General features: G+C 51.5%; 1 protein-coding gene across 1 annotated transcript; it reads right to left on the bottom strand.

The window, feature by feature from the left end:
- Positions 1-514: 514 nt before the first annotated feature.
- SLC38A7 (solute carrier family 38 member 7) lies at positions 515-12,479 on the bottom strand. Its single transcript, XM_045806923.2, has 12 exons — positions 12,437-12,479; positions 11,697-11,833; positions 10,165-10,582; positions 9,223-9,421; positions 8,851-8,995; positions 7,763-7,861; positions 7,074-7,131; positions 6,743-6,857; positions 5,252-5,399; positions 4,632-4,831; positions 3,772-3,826; positions 515-2,470 (listed from the first exon to the last, which is right to left on the bottom strand). Exons 3-12 carry the CDS (start codon positions 10,432-10,434, stop codon positions 2,368-2,370), a joined length of 1,392 nt encoding a protein of 463 aa, XP_045662879.1. The 5' UTR covers positions 10,435-10,582; positions 11,697-11,833; positions 12,437-12,479; the 3' UTR covers positions 515-2,367.
- Positions 12,480-19,239: the final 6,760 nt, after the last annotated feature.

Genomic DNA, 19,239 nt, shown 5'->3' on the forward strand with positions numbered 1-19,239 from the left:
CTTACCCAGTAGCCCGAGTGGAGCTACTGTCTGTTTTGCTATCTTCCTGCCAGCCCTGAGTGGTGCTTAGCTCCACAACCAGGACAGCCAAGGCCTGCTCAACACATGTCTCTGAAGGGATGAGGGTGGTAGTTCAGGAGTTTGAAGCTCATCCCAGAACGTGAGGTCAGCGTGAAGTCAGCAAGACATGCAGCAGACAGGCCGGTCTGAAGCCATAGGGTGTGGGGAAGACACGAGGTGGACTTGAGCCAAGGCAGAGGCAGCGAGACAGGAGACCGGGGCAAATCCCCAGGTTGGCAGGGAAGGGCTGATGGGATGAGGAACCAAGGGGAGGCATCAAGAACCACTTGCACGTTCTCATCTTGGTAAAGGGAGCATGGTAGTACTCCTGCCTGAGAAAGGGGTCCAAGTCGATAAGGCCAAAAGTCCTTGCCACGACCCTCCCCTCCCAGCCTATCTCCGTCCTGTCAGCGGCCTGGACTCTGCCCCCAGCACCAGACGGAGGCCACACAGCTCAGCGGCACAGCCTGTTTTTATTAAACCATCCTCCCTGGTACGAATGCGCGCAAGTAGAAAGGAAGCGGTAAAATACCCTGGCGGGGGGGCAGGGCAGGGGCTCCTGAGGTTAGGCCAGGTGGCCAGATTCCAGCTCCTTTTCCTTCTGTGTGATGACTCCTCTCACATCCCCCATCCCTCGGCTGAAATCCAACATCAGGAGCCTATGTAGCCCTGCTGACTGGACCGTCCTAACCTTGGCAGGGATGGGCGCTGGAAGGGCCTGGGGCCGTGCAGGGGCTGAGAGAAAACAGCAGTGTGGGTCTGGCCCAGGGGCTCAGGGTGGGGGGATGGGAGGAAAGGTGGTCATCCCGTCTGGGAACTGAGCAGAAGCCTATCTGGCTGCCAGCCAGCCTCTGCTTCTGTGATCTCATCGCCCTGAGTGGTGGGCTGCTGTGTGGGGGTCCCCCGCTCACCCTTGCTACAGAGGTTTAGGACAGGAGGGGCCGAGGAAATGCTGGGAGTTCCAGGTGGAGGAAGCCCGATTCAATGCCTGGGACTGGTCAAAGTGAAGAGCCAAAGAGGGAAAAATGGGAATGCAGACCAGGAGAGTGTCCCTCCTCACCCCACCTGGGGCACAATCCATGTGTGACCTCAGTGTGACTGACAGGCCGCTGAGGCCAGGCCTGGTGGATCCCTGGAGTGGCGGAAACTGACAAGAGGTTTGGCACACCCCCTACTACCCCCAGGCTTACATGAGCAGGACAGACTGAGCTAGAAAAATGGGGTAGGGGGTGAAGAAACCACGCAGGGAGGGAGCAGACAAGATCTGGACTGGAAGGGATACTTCCAGACTGGCGTGACTACACTCGAATGTTGCCTAGTCAGTGACAACGCAGCCACTCTTCTTCTCTGTGGGCTATCCCGCTAGGGCTGACAGGGAAGAAGTGACTGGAGGGCAGGCAGAAGAGAAGCAGTCATTGAAAGAGAAGGTATCAGAGAGGCTCACCTTGACCCTGACTAGCCCAGCCTGAATGGGTTTGGAAGGTTCCCAGCCTTCTCTATCACCCGCCCTGTGCCTCTGAAACGAGGGGCCCACCTGAAATCAGAGAGAGAAAAGCAGACATCCTGCCAAGGGAAAAGCTAACTGAGGAGGACTCACAGCACCGTGGCAGCACGGCGCGGCCCCGGCCTCTGGTTCGGAGCCGGGCTGGCACCATTTGTAAACATTAGACTTGATGATGTCTGGCGATGGAGGAAGATAGGGATGCCTGGACCCTCAGGTTTGGGGAAAGAGGCCCCAGGATGGGGTGGACAAGGCATGACTCTATCTACCTCTGTGCATCTGTATGACTTTTGTGCTACCTTTGGAAGTTGCCAGATCCCAGAGAAGCCACTGCGGGCCAAGCGGCTGACAATCTGGAGCAGGGGCTGAGTCCCGGGGTAGTGAGCGCAGCTCCTGCTCGGGACAGGCTGCTCTGTGGAGGATGGCGGTGGCCCTTTGCCCGCACTCCTTCTCCAAAGGAGAATCAGGCTGGGTTCTTTTTTTTGGAGGTGTTCCGACCCCCTTCACCCATGTTCTTCAGGCATGGAGAAGGGAGAGTTGGAGGACAGGGATGGTTCTTCCGTGACACAAGACCTCCTCCCCCCATCCTCACCCTGCTGGGACTGGAGAGCAGGAGGGGAGCCGGGTTTGAGCTGTCCAGAGGTGTGAGGACTGATTTCACTCCAGAACTGTCCCTGCAAAAGGATGTCCTGACGTCATCCCATCAGTAAAGGGGAATGATGCTGGACTCAGGGTGGCCCCACAGCTCGAAGGGATGGGTTCCTGGGTCCAGTGGCAAAGGCCATGTGTTGCCTGGGAGGCAGTGGTTATGCCAAGAGATCCACAAAGATGGCGTTGGCTGTGGTCTGGCCGAAGATGAAGGCTCCCAGGGTGACCAAGAGGACACCATAACTGACCAGCGCCCACCAGCTGTAGGGCAGAGGGAGAGAGGGGCCTCATCAGTCAACCCACCCTTGACTTTGCAGACTTTATATAAATGTATGTATCAGTTAATTATTGTAATTACTTATACCACTTCGCCCGTGGGTAGAGCACGTCCTACTTCTAAATGACTTTTCATACAAAGGTATGTGGGGCCAGGTGTATGATCCCTAGACCATGGGCCAGGAGATCAAGACCTAATGGGATTCACTGACTGGTCACAACAAGCCAAGGGCAGAACCAGGATTAGAATGCATGTGTCCTGATGGAAACATGTTCAAGAAAAAGCAGTTCACATGGAGTGTGATCCACTCCATTCACACACACAAAAAAAGCAGACATCTGCAAATCTACGTATCAAAAATAGCAACAGGGCATTAAGAGAGTACAACAGGGTATTGAGATTAAGGGTGATTTTAATTTTCTTCTTTAGACTTATATTTTTAAAGTTTTCTATAATGAATATTACTCACACAATTTTTTTAAAAAAAGCTTGCAACCTGTTTTCAACCTCTGTACTATTCAAAGAAACGTGGATATTAAAACAATGTCATGTTTTTCATCTATCAAACTAACAGAAATTTAAAAGGCTGTTCCATACAGTACTGGCAGGGCTGTGGAGAGGGGGACACTCTCACTCTCTGTTACTAGGACTCTGACTGGTACTGTTTCTAGAGGGAAATTTGAACCCATGTGCAAAAGTAAAAACGAGCATGTCCCATGATCCAGCAATTTCCTTCTAAGAATTGATCCTATCAAGATCCTCAAAACAGGTGTGCCAAGATGTCCATGTATAAGAGTATTCATGCATTCATAAGAGAGAACACTCTGCAGCCCTCAAAAAAGGGAAGAAGTGGACGGATCTTCTTGTGCTGACATAGAGATCTCCAAGACACATGGTTAAGTGAAAGCAAGCAAGCTGTAGAAACGTCTGGCATGAAGCCATTTTTGGGAAGCCCAAACTAGACACAGAGCCTCACAGGCTTGTGCATACACATAGTGCATACACATACATGCTTCATGCACACAGAGCTCTCTCAGGAGGAGGGACTGGTGGGGAGTGGGCTGCAGGGGCAAGAGGGCCTTCCGCGTTTTTCTGTGAAGTCCTTCAGTAGCATTGGAGCTGTTACAACCAGCACGTACCACCCATTTAAAAAGGGAGTTAGACAACTCCTATGTTTTTCAAGTACACAAGTCTCTTGATCCCTGTTTTTAGCCCCTCATGCCCCCACCAGACCATCCCTCATCCAGCACTTCTGTGACATGACCGGCGGGGTGTCCTGCCTTACCTGGCCGGCTTGACTTCTTCCATCTCAGAGAGTTTGGCTTGAATGAGGCACAGCCCTGGAAGAGAAGAGGTGGCCCCCAGAGCTCAGGTGGGCTCCTTCACTCAGGCCCACCCTCCCCCTTTACCAAGAGGTCGTGGCGGTGAGTGGAGAAAGGCCTGTGTGTACTCTTCCAGATACTGCGTCTCCGCCCCTACGCCACACACAGCGGGAGGCCAGCACCTGACAGGCACCCCCCTGGTGACAGGCACCCCCCTGAGCTGCACGTGAGCCTCAGAGCTCACGAGGTGGCAGCGGAAGGTGATTCAGCAGCAGCCCCCACCTCACCCAGGACCCTTCCCAGTGTCCTTCTGAGCCAGTGTGAGCCGCCACTGCTCCAAGCAACATGGCAAGGGCTTTCAAGCTGGTCTCCCAGGAGGAATAAGCTGGGTACAGGCAGAACTCGTGGGCACATGGGCCCAGTTCCCCGGGGATCTGGCAGCAGACTCGTGTCTGAAGTCTCCCGACCTCTGCATCGGGGTGCTGCCACCAGACTCCATCACCCTCTGCGCTATCATAGGCAGAACAGGCCCGAGCCCTCACCGTCAGGCAGCAACAGATGTGTGAACGAAGTTAAGAGTGCAGGCTGTGCACCCAGGCAGACCTGGGTCAGAAAAGCTGCTACTCAATAGCTGAGTCTGTTAACTTCCTCCCATCTCCTCATCATCAAAGTGGAGATACCATCTGTACCTTCTTTTCAGGAGGGGCAGGGGTTAGCACAGAGCCTGAGGGGGATGGTTGATAAACACCCGCAGGACAGCAAGGGAGGAGCTGAGCCCGAAGACCCTGGGAGCCAGTGCTGCGGGGGTGCTGGGGGTCCCCACCTGGGAAGACAAAGATGAAGCAGGCGGCCAGGCCTCCAATGACCGAGATGACCTTGCCGATGTCAGGGATGAAGAGCGCCAGCAGCAGGGTGAGCAGGAACCAGACGAGGGTCTGCAGCACGCGCCGCCGCCGCTCCCGCCCCACGTCCTCCTCCACCGGCATCCCCTGGTAGCGCAGCCACAGGCCTTCGACCACCGCCCTGCCCACAAAGACAGTAGCTCAGAGGCCCCCGCTCCAGTTCCCGGAGCCAGACCTCTGAGTAGGTAGACGGGGGGGGGGGGGGGGGGGGGGTAAGGCCCTAAGCTCTGAGTCTGTCTCCCATTCTGGGAAATGGGCCTAGCAGTACTCCTCCTGTGGTTGCCATGGGGACTGGACACTGGACGGGATGGTGGATGTGACACGCTTAGCTTGGCCTGGCCCAGGCTGTGCTCACCCCCTGGGAACTGATACTGTTATTCTCCTTGGGTACCTACAGGGCTAGGTGTTCAGGAAAGAATCTGGACTACAGCTTCTTAGAGGACTCACAGAAGGTCAAAAGACCATGTTCAAAGGGCTTTCAAAAAGGGAGGAGCCTGGGGGGGGGGAGGGAGCACTCCCATGGGATAGGGAGGGGGCTCACCGCCCACAGAAGTGCAGGATGGGGTAGGAGGTGAGCACGCTCAGGATGATGAAGGCGCGGGCAACGGCCACAGCCATGTCCTCGGAAGGGTAGGACAGGAGCACGTCAGGGTCCACGGCAGCTCCAAAGGTCAGGAAGCCACAGATGCCTGAGGACAGGGACAAGAGGGCTGGGCAGGGGCGATCTTGGGAGGGTAAGGGGATGGACCGTTTATTCGTGGGGGCAACATCAGACAGGGAGGGCGCTGGAGCAGCTCTGGAGGCTGAGAGGGTGTCGGGCTGGGACCCAAGGCCTTCCCCCTGACTTCTCCCATCCTATCCCCACTGCCACCTTTGTCATCTTGAGCTCACCCAGCACATTTCTGTGTCAGAGCGTCTGCACGAACTTTCTGTCTGCCCAGCCCTTCACATCCCCATCCCCTCACCATTCAGGCCGCAGCTCAGATGTCCGCTCCTCAGAGAACGCGTCCACCCTGCCCACCCACAATAACCACTACCCCCCGGGCGCTCGCTCACGTCACCCTGCTCTGTTCTCCTCAGAGCACTCCTCTCTGTTTTTTGAACACTTGTTTACTGTGTGTCTCCCCAGCCAGAACACCAGCCCCAGGAGGACAGGGACTCTGCCTATTTGCCTCTCTTGTTCCTGGCTTTGTCTTCAGAGGGAGAATAGTGCTGGCCCCGTAACACCTGTGGAAGGAATCACAGGACCTGGTCTTCCTGGTCTTCCGGTCCTGCTCCATCATCCATTCCGCACGGGGCGCCCATAGCCATTTTTTGCCCAGACATGCCCCTGCTTGAAATGCTTCCTCTCTGGCTCCCAACCATCCGCAGGCCCAATAGGTCCTATCTGTTCCCTGTTTGGCCTCATTGCCTACCACCCGTCTCCTACTCATTCCACTCTAGACCTTTCTGCCCCTGCCTCAGGGGCCTGGCATTTTCTGCCTCTCTGTCTGGAAAGCTCTTCTCCCAGCCCTTCAGATTCTGGCTCCTTCTCATCGCTGGGGTCCCCCCAGATGCCACCCCCTCAGAGAGGAGCCTCCTGTGAACCACCCCCTTTCTGTGAACCATGGCGGCTGTCCTCACCTCTCCCAGTCCCATTCACACCTTCCCTGTTTGACTGTCATGGTGGCATTCGTCACTGTCTGGAATGCCTTACTGATTCCTGATTTACTCTGTGACTCTCTCTGGCTAGACTGTCAATTCCACGAGAGCAGGACCATGGCTGTCGGTCTTCACGGCATCCCCCATGCTGGGAACAGTTCCTGGCACTTACTAGGCACTGACTGAGACCTGCTGAACGAATGGATAAATACAGCTCTCTCATTTGGACGGGAGGAAGCCCAAGGCAGCCCAGGTTCAAGCCAATGCCTACAGAAGCGTTTGATATGCTGGGAGTGCAGGGCTGTCCCCAGGAGAGCTGGGCTAGAGGACTTGGAGACGAAGAGGGAAATTGGGAGCACTCCAAGCCCAGCCCTCGGCGGGGTGCACTCACCTGTGCCCATGTAGACAGCGAGGGCGATGACCATGGCGGCTGTCACCACCCCACCCCACGTCTTCACCTTGGGCCGCCGCATGCTGTTGAAGACGGGCACGCTGCTCACGTGGCACTGTTAGGGTGAAGGTCACAGTTACGGGGGGAAATGACCCCTTCCCCCGTTTCCAGAGGATGGTACTTTGGGGACAAAAGACATGGGGACAAGGGACAAGTCCTAGGGCCCTGGCTCTGTCTTTCCTCCCAGGATGTCCCCATCCTCCCTGTACGTGGGTTCCAGCCCGGGGTGGGGAGCGAGCTGAGAGGACGACAGGAACCTTGCAACCGGCACCTGAAATCCGAAGCAGATGGTGGGCATAGCATTGAACACGGCCACCCAGGAAGCTGGCCTGTGGACAAACACACAAGAATCTGCTGCCCGTGTACCCCACAGAGCCACCGACCACCCCCAAGCCCTTCCTCTTCACTCAGCCCACCATGACCCTCTCCCACCACTATTCTACACATTCAAGCCCCTAACTCTGGAGACAGGGAGAGGGCACGTCTCCATTTCACAGGTCAGTAAACCAAGGCTCTGGAAGACCCTCCTGGGACCAAAATCCTGACTTTCTGGCTCCTGCACTGGGGCTTTTGCTTTCTTTTCTTTCTCTTTCAAAAACAGGAAACTTTTTTTTTTTAATGACAAAACAGATTCGTCCTCATATAGGAAGATACAGAAATTACAGATGAGCGCAAGTGGCAAAAATGTGCAAATCCACCCTGGTAGTCTCCATAACCAGAGGCCTCGTCTCATGATGGCTCATCTGTTGGGTACTGGTGGCAAAGTCCCCCTGTCTCTGGTTCTCACTCTTCCCTCCAATAAGAAGAGATAAGGACTTCCTGCCTCCTTCCTACAATGACTGATAGGTCAAGCTCTGGTGAGCTAATGAGCCTCGAGAAGGGCACCTGTGTGGCCTTTAATGTCTGACCCAGCACTTGCTGGGGCCTAAGTGGTGGCTTCCCCCAGGGGTTCTTACCAACCTGGTCAGGATGTCCCCTGGGGTCATCTCTTTATCTGGCCAGATATATTTGATGATAATGATGGCAGTGACGTACCAGGTGCCCACAACGCTCAAGAAGCTGCCAGAAAGAAAAGACTGGACTTACTCTTCCCCAGCCCCAGCTGCTCTCCTCTGATTCCACCCCAGGGATTCCACCTCAGCTCTAGTGACCACAGTGTCTACTGAATGAATTGGGAGACTATTCCACACAAAGATTTTTTTAAAAATGCACAAGAAATAAGTTTAGAGGGGTGCCTGGCTGGCTCAGTCAGAAGAGCACGCGACTCTGGATCCTGGAGTCATGAATTTGAGCCTCACACTTGGGGTAGAAATTAAATAAACTTAAAAAACAAGTAAGTTTTAGAGAAACTGGTCACAGCTTGGAGGGAGCTGGACCCCAAGAGGGGGCCAAACTGACATTTCTGATCATTAGGAAAGGCACTGGTTCAGCTCCATGGCTCAGAGGTCTGGGCTTCAAAGCACATCTGTTATTTCCATCAGTGCAGCCCCCGCTCGGTGACAGCTGCGAGCAGAGCCCTTGAGAACCAGGGGATGCTGAAGGTAAAAGGGCTGAAGATTCAAATACTGGGATGTCAACATGAAAAGGGACCATGGAGACGGCTGAGTGAGACCCTGTCAATTACGGGTCGCAGGAAAGAGCTCAGAATCATACAGCTTTTCAGACCCTGAGTCAGAAAGCCAGTCCGCTCCCTTCATACCAAGCTGCAAGGAACACGGGGCCAGGCTTGACAATTCCAAAATGATCCAAAATCCACTCTCCCCAGGAAAACCACAGCCCCGGCCAGGAAGCTGCCTTCACATTCCTGATTATCACCTGTCCCTTCTTTGACAAGGACATTTGGAGCTGAGTCTCTCACTGATGCAAAGGGCCACTGTCTTCCTTGTTGCTGACACCAAAGGAATCCTTAGGCTGGAAGCCTTGCAAGCCCTGTCCACCCTGCTTTGCCCACTCTTGCTGCCCCAGAAGGAGAGGGCTTCTCCAGCAGCGCCTGGGTCTCTAGCTGCCTGTGATTCCATCTGGCCTGGGCTGGGGTGGGGCCTCCGAACCTGGCGTATTTCTGGAAGCCGATCTCTCTGGGGATGGATAGGGGCAGGATGAAGAGGAAGGCAGTGAGGCTGATGGTGAACTTTCGGTCTGTGTACCAGGGGCTGCCGCTGGCCCCCTCAGGCTCCTTGGCCATCACAGCTATAACTGCACAGGAAAGAAGGAGGGAATGTTACGCAAGGCTCCTGCAGGCTGCGGCCCTCCTTCTCTGGTGAGCCTCAGGGCCTCCATCAGCGTAACTGAGGAGGGAGGATTCGCAGAAGAATGCCGGACCCAGGCTAGGCCCTGGGCAGGTGTTCATGCCCGTTCCCTCCCCCCGGGGATCCCCAGGGCTGATGGGGAGGGACAAAGTAGGTCTTGAAGGGGAGCCTCACTCTTGTCTTGTTGGTCCCCGATGATGATGAGGAAGGCGATGCAGGTGCCGAAGGTGTAGACGGCAATGGTCACCTCACAAAGCACTCCCGTCAGCTTGCCGCACACGGCCCACACCACCTCCTGGTAGGTCCTCTCGTTGCTGGCCTGGGAGCAGTAGGCCAGGATGACAAGGCCGCTGATGATGAAGACCAGCATGCCCTGCAGGCAGGACAGGGCCAGACAGTGTGGGGAAGGCCTGGCACCAAAGGGCGGCCTGGTCTTGCCCAGCATTTACTAGGCCAATGCCCGAAGCCAGTCTGGTAAATGAGTCTCATCTCGTCGGCAGCTTCACCAGATTGCTGGAGGCTGCGGGGAAGTAGAGCAGCCCCGCTCCTAGGCAGGCGCTGATGACGATGAAGATGGCCCCGATGGTGGAAGTGGTGCCTGAATGAGGCACCTCGAGTTGAGGTTTTTCTCTCAAAACAGAAGACGTTTTATGGAAAATTTCAAACATACACAAGAGTAGACAGAATGGTATCATGAACCCCATTCACCCATCACTTGGCTTCAAAAAATAATTCGTGGCCCATCTTGTTTCCGATATTCTCCCTCCCAGTCTGGATTATTTGGAAGGAAATACAGGCCATCAAATTATTTCACCAGTAAATAATTCAGCATGTAGTTCTAAAAGATAAGGGCCCACTTTTCAGACATAAACTACAAAATCATTAATTATGCAGTTGATGTACAAACTTCCCTGATTGCTGGGAAGCCTTCTGAAGCCTCCTCTGGGCTCCGAGGGAAGAATGCTGGAATAGATTAGTAATGTCTGCCAAGTGTGAGGGTGGGGACAGTGGTCGCATGTGTCACGTACTATCCTGAACGCAAAACGTCTCTTCTGAGGTAAAGAGCCCAGACCCAGCACCTGAACTGCATCTCCGCCCTAGTGGCCACACACTCACCATCTGCAGTGCCACACCGGCTGCCACGCCCCCCGCAGTGCTGAAGGCCGCGGGGAAGTTGAGCAGCCCCGCTCCTAGGCAGGCGTTGACGACGATGAAGATGGCCCCGATGGTGGAAGTGGTGCCTGTGCCCAGACCCTCAGGAGAGGCCTCCCCTTCGCTCTTGGGGGCTGTGTCCACACAGGGACTCTGCAGCAGACGGGCCCGCTCCCCGGAGTCCGTGCTCGAGCCCCACTCGCCGAGGTCACTGTTGATGCTGACCTGGGCCATGGCCCCGGGAGCCCTCTTCCCACGGGGTCTGCAGATTCAGCCTCACAATCACATCCCCTGGGCAGCTGATGAACACCTTCAGCTGGAGGGGAGCACCGGCCTGTTTGGGACTATTATCCCAGGCCTGTGAGCTCCGGCTCCTCTCAACCTAGATGGGAGAGACATGTACTACTGTTATCCTGAGATGGGCACAGAAAGCTGCAACAACATTCTGAAGGTCAGAGGGCTGAGATTCAAACCCAGGTGAGCCTCTGTACAGAATACTGCCTTGGGTACCACACCATAGGGTGGCAGAGACAGAAATACATCCGACGCAGATCTTGCTTGCCTCAGGCTTACAGACCCTCAGGATCAATAAGACAGACATAAAACAGAGGAGTACTAACACATCGGCACTACAGAGAGGCTCCACGTTGGGCAGGAGTATCACGGACATATCTTATCTCAGTCCTTACCACAGTGGTCATAAAGTTCAGAGAGATCATATCACCGACCCAGGATTATACATTAGCAAGAGGGAGAACAGGATTTGGATCTAAATCTACCTGGCTTCCTAGCCTATTTCTACACCACAGGGTTGCAAGGGCAGCCCTCACTTAGAACGGGGGATATTTCAATGTATTACAGTCCCACATACCTCCCTCTGGCCCTGAGTCTAAATTCTTCGTAGCTTTCAAACCCTTCAAAATTCAAGGCTAATTCTCAGTCTTCTCCGGAGAGACTGACCTAACCATTGCCCATCAGAGAGGCATCTCTCTGATGCCCTCAGTACACTGGGGGGGGGGGGCGTTAGAATGGCCAACGAGACCCCCTAGGTAGTCACATGCTTCTCATTTCTCCTTCTGGTGATGGCTGAACAAAGGTAGGAATTGTACACTCCTGAGAGGTTAAAGGAAGAATGTGGGTGCTCTCAGGCAACCGTCACCAAGCATGCAACCAAGGGACCCAGCTCCAGAGGAAATCTCTTTGCCGGCTCCAAGTCCAGAAAGATCAGTCAGATGCCACAGGGCTTCCTCTTATGCAACTGTTAGCCAACTGGTAACTCAGCAAAGAATCAAAGCTGTGAGGAGTGGAGGCAGAGTTTGGGGCTCCCAGCTTGCTGGCATAGCTCCAGAGAGAGCCGTGCGAAGTCAGCACTCGCAGAGCTGTGAGACCTCCTCTTCCACCCTGCTTACGTCTCGGACACAGCGGTCTCGGACGCAGTCCAAGATCTCTCAGCTCTCCTTCCTCACAGGTCCTCAGCTCCACAACCCCCAGCTTACCTGCTATCTCCACCTGACGGTTGTGGGTGGAGGATGTTTTCTTACAGCTCTTTCTCCCCAAGGAGCTGGGATCTGATTTTCCTCACTTTCCTCTCCGTCCCCAATTTCTTCTTTCTCAAAACTTCACCTAAAATCGGCTGTCAGCAGAGAGAAGAGTTTGAGCTGGTTCTGTGCTGGTCAGCGGAGTGAGGGGAAGTGAGCAGCTCTGACGCTAACTCACAGAACGGAGCACCAGATCAGTCAGGGGAACAGGCCCAGGGAAGAGAAAAGCCTAGAGCAATGTCACAGTAGGTAGTTGGCAGAACCAGAACTAGAAGCCTGATGTCCACCGGCTCAGGCCAGAGCTGTAACCACTGCCGTGGGCCCCCTCCCATTCCAATCGGAGGGGGTTCCCAGTCCAGCCTGGAGCTGGATCCCAGAAAGGCGCAGGGTGGGCTGCACTGGGAAGTGGGCCTGGGCGCACCCGGAGCAGAGGCGAGGATTCCCAGGCCCCAAGCAAGGCGAGAGGGCTGCTGTGAGGTAAGCTAGGGAGGCGCACGGGACTCGATCCGGGCCTAGCACCAGGTGGAGACAGTCGGGGCTACGGCGCGGCAAAGCCGGCCTAACTGAGGCTGGGCGGGGGGCCGAGGATGCCGGGCTTCGGAGCTCTGCAGGGAGCGGGCAGGACTCTGCCGCAGCGGGGGGCCCCGGACCGGCCTTAACGCTTCCACCCTCCACAGCCCCCACCTCCTGCCACCTACCTACGGTGCTTCACACCGGAGCCGGCTGCAGGGACACGTGAGCCGCGGTCATATGACCGCCTGGGCTCCAGCGGGCCGCGGGAGACGCTGGGAGTTGTAGTTTTCCGCAGGCTTTAGTCTTGGATGGCAGCAGCTCCCTGAATCCTCAACCCCACAACATTGACCCTCTCGGCGCTCAGCTCACCATGCTTATCCTGTTAGTTTTAATCCTGGTCTCTCGGCCAAGCCAAACACTCCTCCTTCCTCCTAGGAAGAGCAAGGTGTCTTTGGTGTCTTTGCCAGTCCCATGAAGCAGGCAAGCCTATTTGGACTCCTTATCCTCCTTTGTCTCCCTCCTTGCCTTCAGGTCCACGACTAGTGACCCCGTGGTTTCTTTCACCCAGGACAGCGAGGGACACGTTTACCTCCTTGCACTATGCAGTCTTTCCTACCAGAGGACTGGTCTGAGTATTGTTGATGGCCATAACCCCAGGGCCTAGATTTTTTTTTTTTTAAGATTTTATTTATTTACTTGACACAGAGAGAGAGAGTGTGAGAGAGGGAACACAAGCAGGGGGAGTGGAAGAGGGAGAAACAGGCTTTCCGCTGAGCAGGGAGCCTGTCTCAGGGATTGATCCGAGGACATGGGGATCATGACCCCAATGGAAGGGAGATGCTGAACGACTGAGCGACCCAGGGGCCCAGGGCCTAGATTCTAAAAGTTTCTGGGGCATCTAGTTACTCATGTAAATAAACAGCTGAATGAAGGAATGGATGTCCAGAGCCCTGGCTTCTGTTCCTAGCTCTGTGACACTTGCAAGCTGTCCCATAATCTTTGGCATTCCAATGTCCTCGGTCTGTATTAGAAGATGCTCTCCACTACACCTATCTGTCCACACATCAAAGGTCCTCACTGATGAGGGAACACAGGGAATGCCATAGAAACCTGTCATCTTTTTTAACTGAGATTTTTATTGAGATCACTGTAGATTCATGTGCAGTTATAAGAAATAATACGAGGAGCTCCTGTGTACCCTTTACCGTTTCCCTCAATGGTGACTATTTGCAAAACTGCAATACAATATAACAACCAGAATGTTGACATTGATCATATTCAGATTTCCTCAGTTATATGTATAGTCATGTTTAGGTGTGTATTTAGTTCTATACAATTTAATCACATGGGTAGGGTTTATATACATCCACAGCACATTCAAGGTAGTGAACATTTCCATCACAAGGTTCCCTCCTGTTGCTCTTTTTAACTATACTCACCTCCCTCCAGCAAGGCCACCCCTTCCATAACACTAGCAACCACTAATCTGTTCTCTATTTCTAAAAGTTTGTCGTTTCAAAAATGTTACATAAGGGGTGCCTGGGTGGCTCAGTTGGTCAAGTGTCTGCCTTTGGCTCAGGTCCTGATCCCAGGGTCCTGGGATCAAGCCCTGCATCAGGTTCCCTGCTCAGCAGGGAGTCTGCTTCTCCTTCTCCTTCTGCCCCTCTCCCCTGCTTGTACTCTCTCTCTCAAATAAATAAAAATCTTAAAAAAAGTTATATAGGGGCGCCTGGGTGGCTCAGTCGTTAAGCATCTGCCTTTGGCTCAGGGCGTGATCCCAGGGTCCTGGGATCGAGCCCCGCATCGGGCTCCTCTGCTGGGAGGCTGCTTCTTCCTCTCCCACTCACCCTGCTTGTGTTCCCTCTCTTGCTGGCTGTCTTTCTCTCTTGTCAGATAAATAAATAAAATCTTTAAAAAATTTTTTTAAAAAAGTTATATAAATGGAACGGAACAGTCTGTACTCAGGATTGGCTTTCTGTGTCTCAGCCTAGAGACACATCCAAGTTGTTGTGTATTAACACATATGTTTTATTACTGAGTAGCATTCCACTCCACAGTATGTGTATACCAGTTTGTGTAACTAATCACTCGTTGAAGGATAGCTGAGCTATTTGCAAATTTTTGAAACATAAGTAATTTCTTTGGGCTTTATGCATTTTACCATAAAATTCACCCTTTTTAATTTTTAAAAAAAGATTTATTGGGGCACCTGAGTGGCTCAGTCAGTTAAGCATCTGCTTTCGACTCAGGTCATGATCCCAAGGTCCTGTGTCCGGGCTCCCTACTCCATGGGGAAAATACTTCTCCCTCTGCCCCTCCTCCCACTTGTTCTTTCTCTCTCTAATAATAAATAAATAAAATCTTTAAAAAAATAAAAAAGATTTATTTATTTTAGAGGGAGAGAAACAGAAATAGTGAGCTGGGGGGAAGGACTAAGGGGGGCGCCCCATGTGGGGCTCCATCCTAAGACCCTGAGATCATAACCTGAGCCAAAATCAAGAGTCGGATGCTTAACCAACTCAGCCACCCAGGTGCCCCCAAATTCACTCTTTTAAAGTGTCCAGTACAGTGGTTTTTAGTATATTCAGTTTTGCAGTCTACCTAATTTCAGAACACTGCTATCACTCTTCCCAAAACTCTGTAACCATGAGTAGTCACTCTCCACTCCTGCTTTCTCTAAGCCCCTGGGAACTACTAATCTACTCGGTGCTTCTATGGAGTTGCTTGTTCTTGACATTTCATAAAAATAGAATCATATGTGAGTTCGTGTCACAAGAACATCCAGCTCAGATTGATATGTGACATTCTCATCACATATTTTGTCTTCTACTGTTTTCAAGGTTCATCCATGTTGGAGCGTATAATAGTACTTCATTCTTTTTTATTGCTGGTTAATATTCCATTGTTGGGCTAGTCCCCATTTTGTTTATTCATTCACCGCTTGACTGGACATTTGTGTTGTTTCCAGATTTTGGCTATTGTGAATAGCAGTGCTATAAACACTCACATACTATTGTGTGGACGTATGTTTTATCTTCAGTATTTACATAGGAGTAGAATTGCTGGGTCAGTAACTGTTCAAACTTTTGAGGAATTGCCAGACTGCTTTCCAAAACAGCTGCACCATTTTACATTCCTATGAGCAGTGTATGAGTTCCCAACTTCTCCACATCCTTGATAACCCTGGTTATCTTCTCTTTTTGCTTATACCTGTCCTAGTGGGTATGAAAGGATTCTCATTGTGGTTTTGATTTGCATTTCCCTGCTGTTAGCAACTTTTCAAGTGCTTATTGGCCATTCGTATGTCTTTTCTGGAGAAATGCCTATTCAGACCCTTTTCCCAGTTATTAATCAGGTTGTCTTCGTATTATTGATTTGTACCGGTTCTTTATATATTCTGTATACAAATCCCTTATCAGATATGTGATTTGCAGTACTAATCTCAACATTTTTTTACAGAATTGTTTTGGAAAAGTTGGTCTTTCAGTTACTGGATACAAAAGTAAACTAGAGGGACACCGGGGTCTCTCAGTTGGTTAAGCCTCTGCCTTCAGCTCAGGTCATGATCCCAGGGTCCTGGGATTGAGTCCTGCATTGGGCTCCTTGCTCAGCGGGGAGCTTGCTTCTCCCTCTGCTTGCTGCTCCCCCTGCTTGTGCTCTCTGACAAATAAAATAAAATAAAATAAAATAAAATAAAATAAAATAAAATAAAATAAAATAAAATAAAAAAAGTAAACTAGTAATTTCTTAAAAAAACCCTAAAAAATGAAAAACAAAATTAAAAAAAAAAAACCCCAAATTCCCAAGCCTAGAAGTAAGGAGTTTAGAAAAATTTTTTTAAGGAGGGATGGCTGGGTGGCTCAGTCGGTTAAGTGTCTGCCTTCAGCTCAGGTCATGATCCCAGGGTCCTGGGATCATGTACCATGTCTGGCTCTTTGCTCAGTGGGGTGCCTGCTTCTCCCTCTGCCTACAGCTCCCCCTGCTTGGGCGTGCTCTCTCTGACAAAGAAATCTTAAGAAAGATTTTTTTTTTCCCCAAGGAGGTTGAATGAGCTGGGCTTTGGTTGTTTAGATGAAAGCCTGAAGCAGTCTAGTCTAATAGTGCCCAGTGGCTGCCCATGTGACAGCTATATATGAATCACCTAGGAAGTTTTCTTTTTCTTTTCTTTTTTTTTAAAGATTTTATTTATTTATTTGACAGAGAGAGAGAGGAAGAGAGAAAGAACAAGCAAGGGGAGTGGCAGACGGGAGAAGCAGGCTCCCCGCTGAGCAAGGAGCCTGATGTGGGGCACGATCCCAGGACCCCAGGATCATGACCTGAGCAGAAGGCAGCCGCTTTGCCGAGTCACCCAGGCGCCCCAAGGAAGTTTTCTTTTTCTTATTTAAAAAAATAAATTCCCAAGCCTTATTTTAGAAATACTGAGTCAGAATGCCCAAAGGTAAGAATAGGCAACCAATATTTAAAAAATCAACCCACATTTGGGAACTATTATACCTTAAATTATAACAGAACAAAGGCATGACTCTTCTGAGTAGGCAAACCACATCCTCCATCATGTGCCAGAATGTTAACACCTTAGAGCCTGACTAAGAAATTAGGAAGGGGTGAAGTAGACAGTCTGAACAGTGGAGAGAAGCATCAGGTTCACACCCACCAGGTCTGTTTTCAGTGAGGAATGGGACTTAGTCCAGGGTGTGCTGGTAATACATGTGTTTAAAAATAACAAGTCAGCAGGGTGGTTTAAGTTCCTTTTTTGGTTGAGTTCTTGGCAGGCAACTTTCAACCTTTTGGCTCCAGACAAGGAGACCTAGCAGTCAGTCCCTGTATGGATCAGGTAATATTATTTATTGCTTCTCCTTTTAAGATATTTCCAAAGACACCCAGTGATCTGGTCCATTCACTTCCTTTTACCACCTTGGTATTTCCAATAGCAACAGGAACACAGAAGAGCCAAGGGTCGGGAATGACCACTCTCTGCCCCCTACCCTGTGCAGTGTCCCTCAGGGAACGAAGAGAAACAAGAGCTCACTTTCCTCTCCCCCCGAACTGTCAAAGCACTGTGGATGGGCTCAGGGGCTGAGTCTGGTTCCACTCTCTGTCTGGTCAGTAGCCGGCCCATCCCAAATGGTTCCTAGCACCAAGCAGAAAGGACAGAATAACCTCGGGGAGGACTGATGCGAAGCAGGTGCCGCTGCTAGATGTCTGCTGACAGAGCACATGACTTCATGCTAAAGGTTGCACACTGGCGAACTACTGTTTGCATCTTGCTTGCAAATCATTTTAAAACAACGTAATTAGTTGCCAACTTTTAAACATCAACAGACCTCCCATAAAAATCAGGATTTCCACTTTATTCAAAAACAAACAAACTTAAGACCTGGGGTGCCTGGGTGGCTCGGTCGGTTAAGCGTCTGCCTTCAGCTCAGGTCATGATCCCAGGGTCCTGGGCTCGAGTCCTGCATTGGGCTTCCTGCTCAGTGGGGTGTCGCTTCTCCCTCTCCCTCTGCCTGCAGCTTCCCCTGTCAAATAAATAAAATCTTAAAAAAACAAAAAACCCACAACTTAAGACCTGCAACCCTAAACTTTGATTCTCTCAGTGCTGTCACTTCCCTCCCACTTCTCAACACTGAGGATGAAGGCTGCTTACAGTTATGATCTCCTATTTCACATCCTTTTTTACTTTATGTTCACCGTTTGCTTCTATTACCTACTTGGCTCCTATAGACACCTAAAGTCACCATTGCCCCTCCATTTCTTCATCCCTGCTCTATCTAGCGTTTCCTTCAAGGTATTCCACTTGTCCTCCAAAGTCCAAAGGATTATACCCACATTTTCAACATTGCTGGACTGGACAAGCTGAATGGCAAGACAAAGACAGAGACGTGGCTTCTGTTTACATTCGGAACACCTCACACACCCACTGGCTTACAGGCGGCTGAATAGGCCTGCAGACTTCGGGGCCACTCCTACCCTTTCTTCCCATTAAAGAAAAACATAACATAGGAGACAGTGGTGGGGTCTACAGTAACTTTATTTTAACAGAGAAACCAGGCTGTGAGAAGTCTACATGATTGGAGCAGATGGTGGTTATCTTTCCAAAAGGGTGAAGCCTGAGCCCAGCTGGCAGCACACAGAGATTAAAACCAAAGCAGACAGATCCGCTTTCGTGGTTGTGCTCCGCATCGCCGGCTCACGATGTGAGATGAGAGACCGCACAACCGTACTGAATGAAGAGGTCCAATCGGGCAGAGGCGACATCCCGACAGCAGACAATCAATCACTGAAGACGATGCTGAACTCAAGAGCCGTTACTTACTCTCGGTTATTCTCTATGAGAAAGGTGAGGGTATGGGAGGAGCAGGAAGTTATCTTTTTCGCTCTTCAAACAAAGAAAGCCTACAGGATGGGGCAGGTGGTCAATGAAGCAGTAGCACAGGATGAAAATCTAGGCTAGTTATAGATCTCTGTGCTCAAGGAAAAGAACAGCGATGATAAGGGAAAAGAGAGGAACATTAAAATGCCTGCAAGTATTGAAAAGCAGCTTTTTTTCCCCCTTAAATAAGACAGGAGACAGCATCGTTCTATCTTCCTCACTGCAGTGGCAGCAGGCTTGCTGGTTTTCACGAAACATGGTTCCTGTAACGAGGTCTGTTGATAAGCTTGCTCGATCGCGGGAGGACAAACACGAGCTGCCTGCGAAGGTTAGAACGAGCTCTTCCCATGACACCTCCTGTAGCTGCTGTTCTCATGCTGGATCTGCAGAGGCGCCCCAACACCGTAAGGTGCTGCCGTTAAAGCTTCTGAAATATTGCAATGGCATGACTGACGGGGTTTTTGGGCTACGTCTTTCTTGTACATGTAAACTCTTTTGGAACAGCTGAGGTTAAAGGATGAGCAGGAGTTTGGTTTTGAGCCACAAAGTTTCAGACACCCGCCACAGATGCCTCTGCCCTATTTCACTACAGGTTCTCTTCTGCGAAACACATTC

This window comes from Ursus americanus, chromosome 21 (assembly GCF_024610735.1).
Source record: "Ursus americanus isolate L20-20 chromosome 21, mUrsAme1.1.p, whole genome shotgun sequence".
Lineage (NCBI taxonomy): Eukaryota > Metazoa > Chordata > Mammalia > Carnivora > Ursidae > Ursus > Ursus americanus.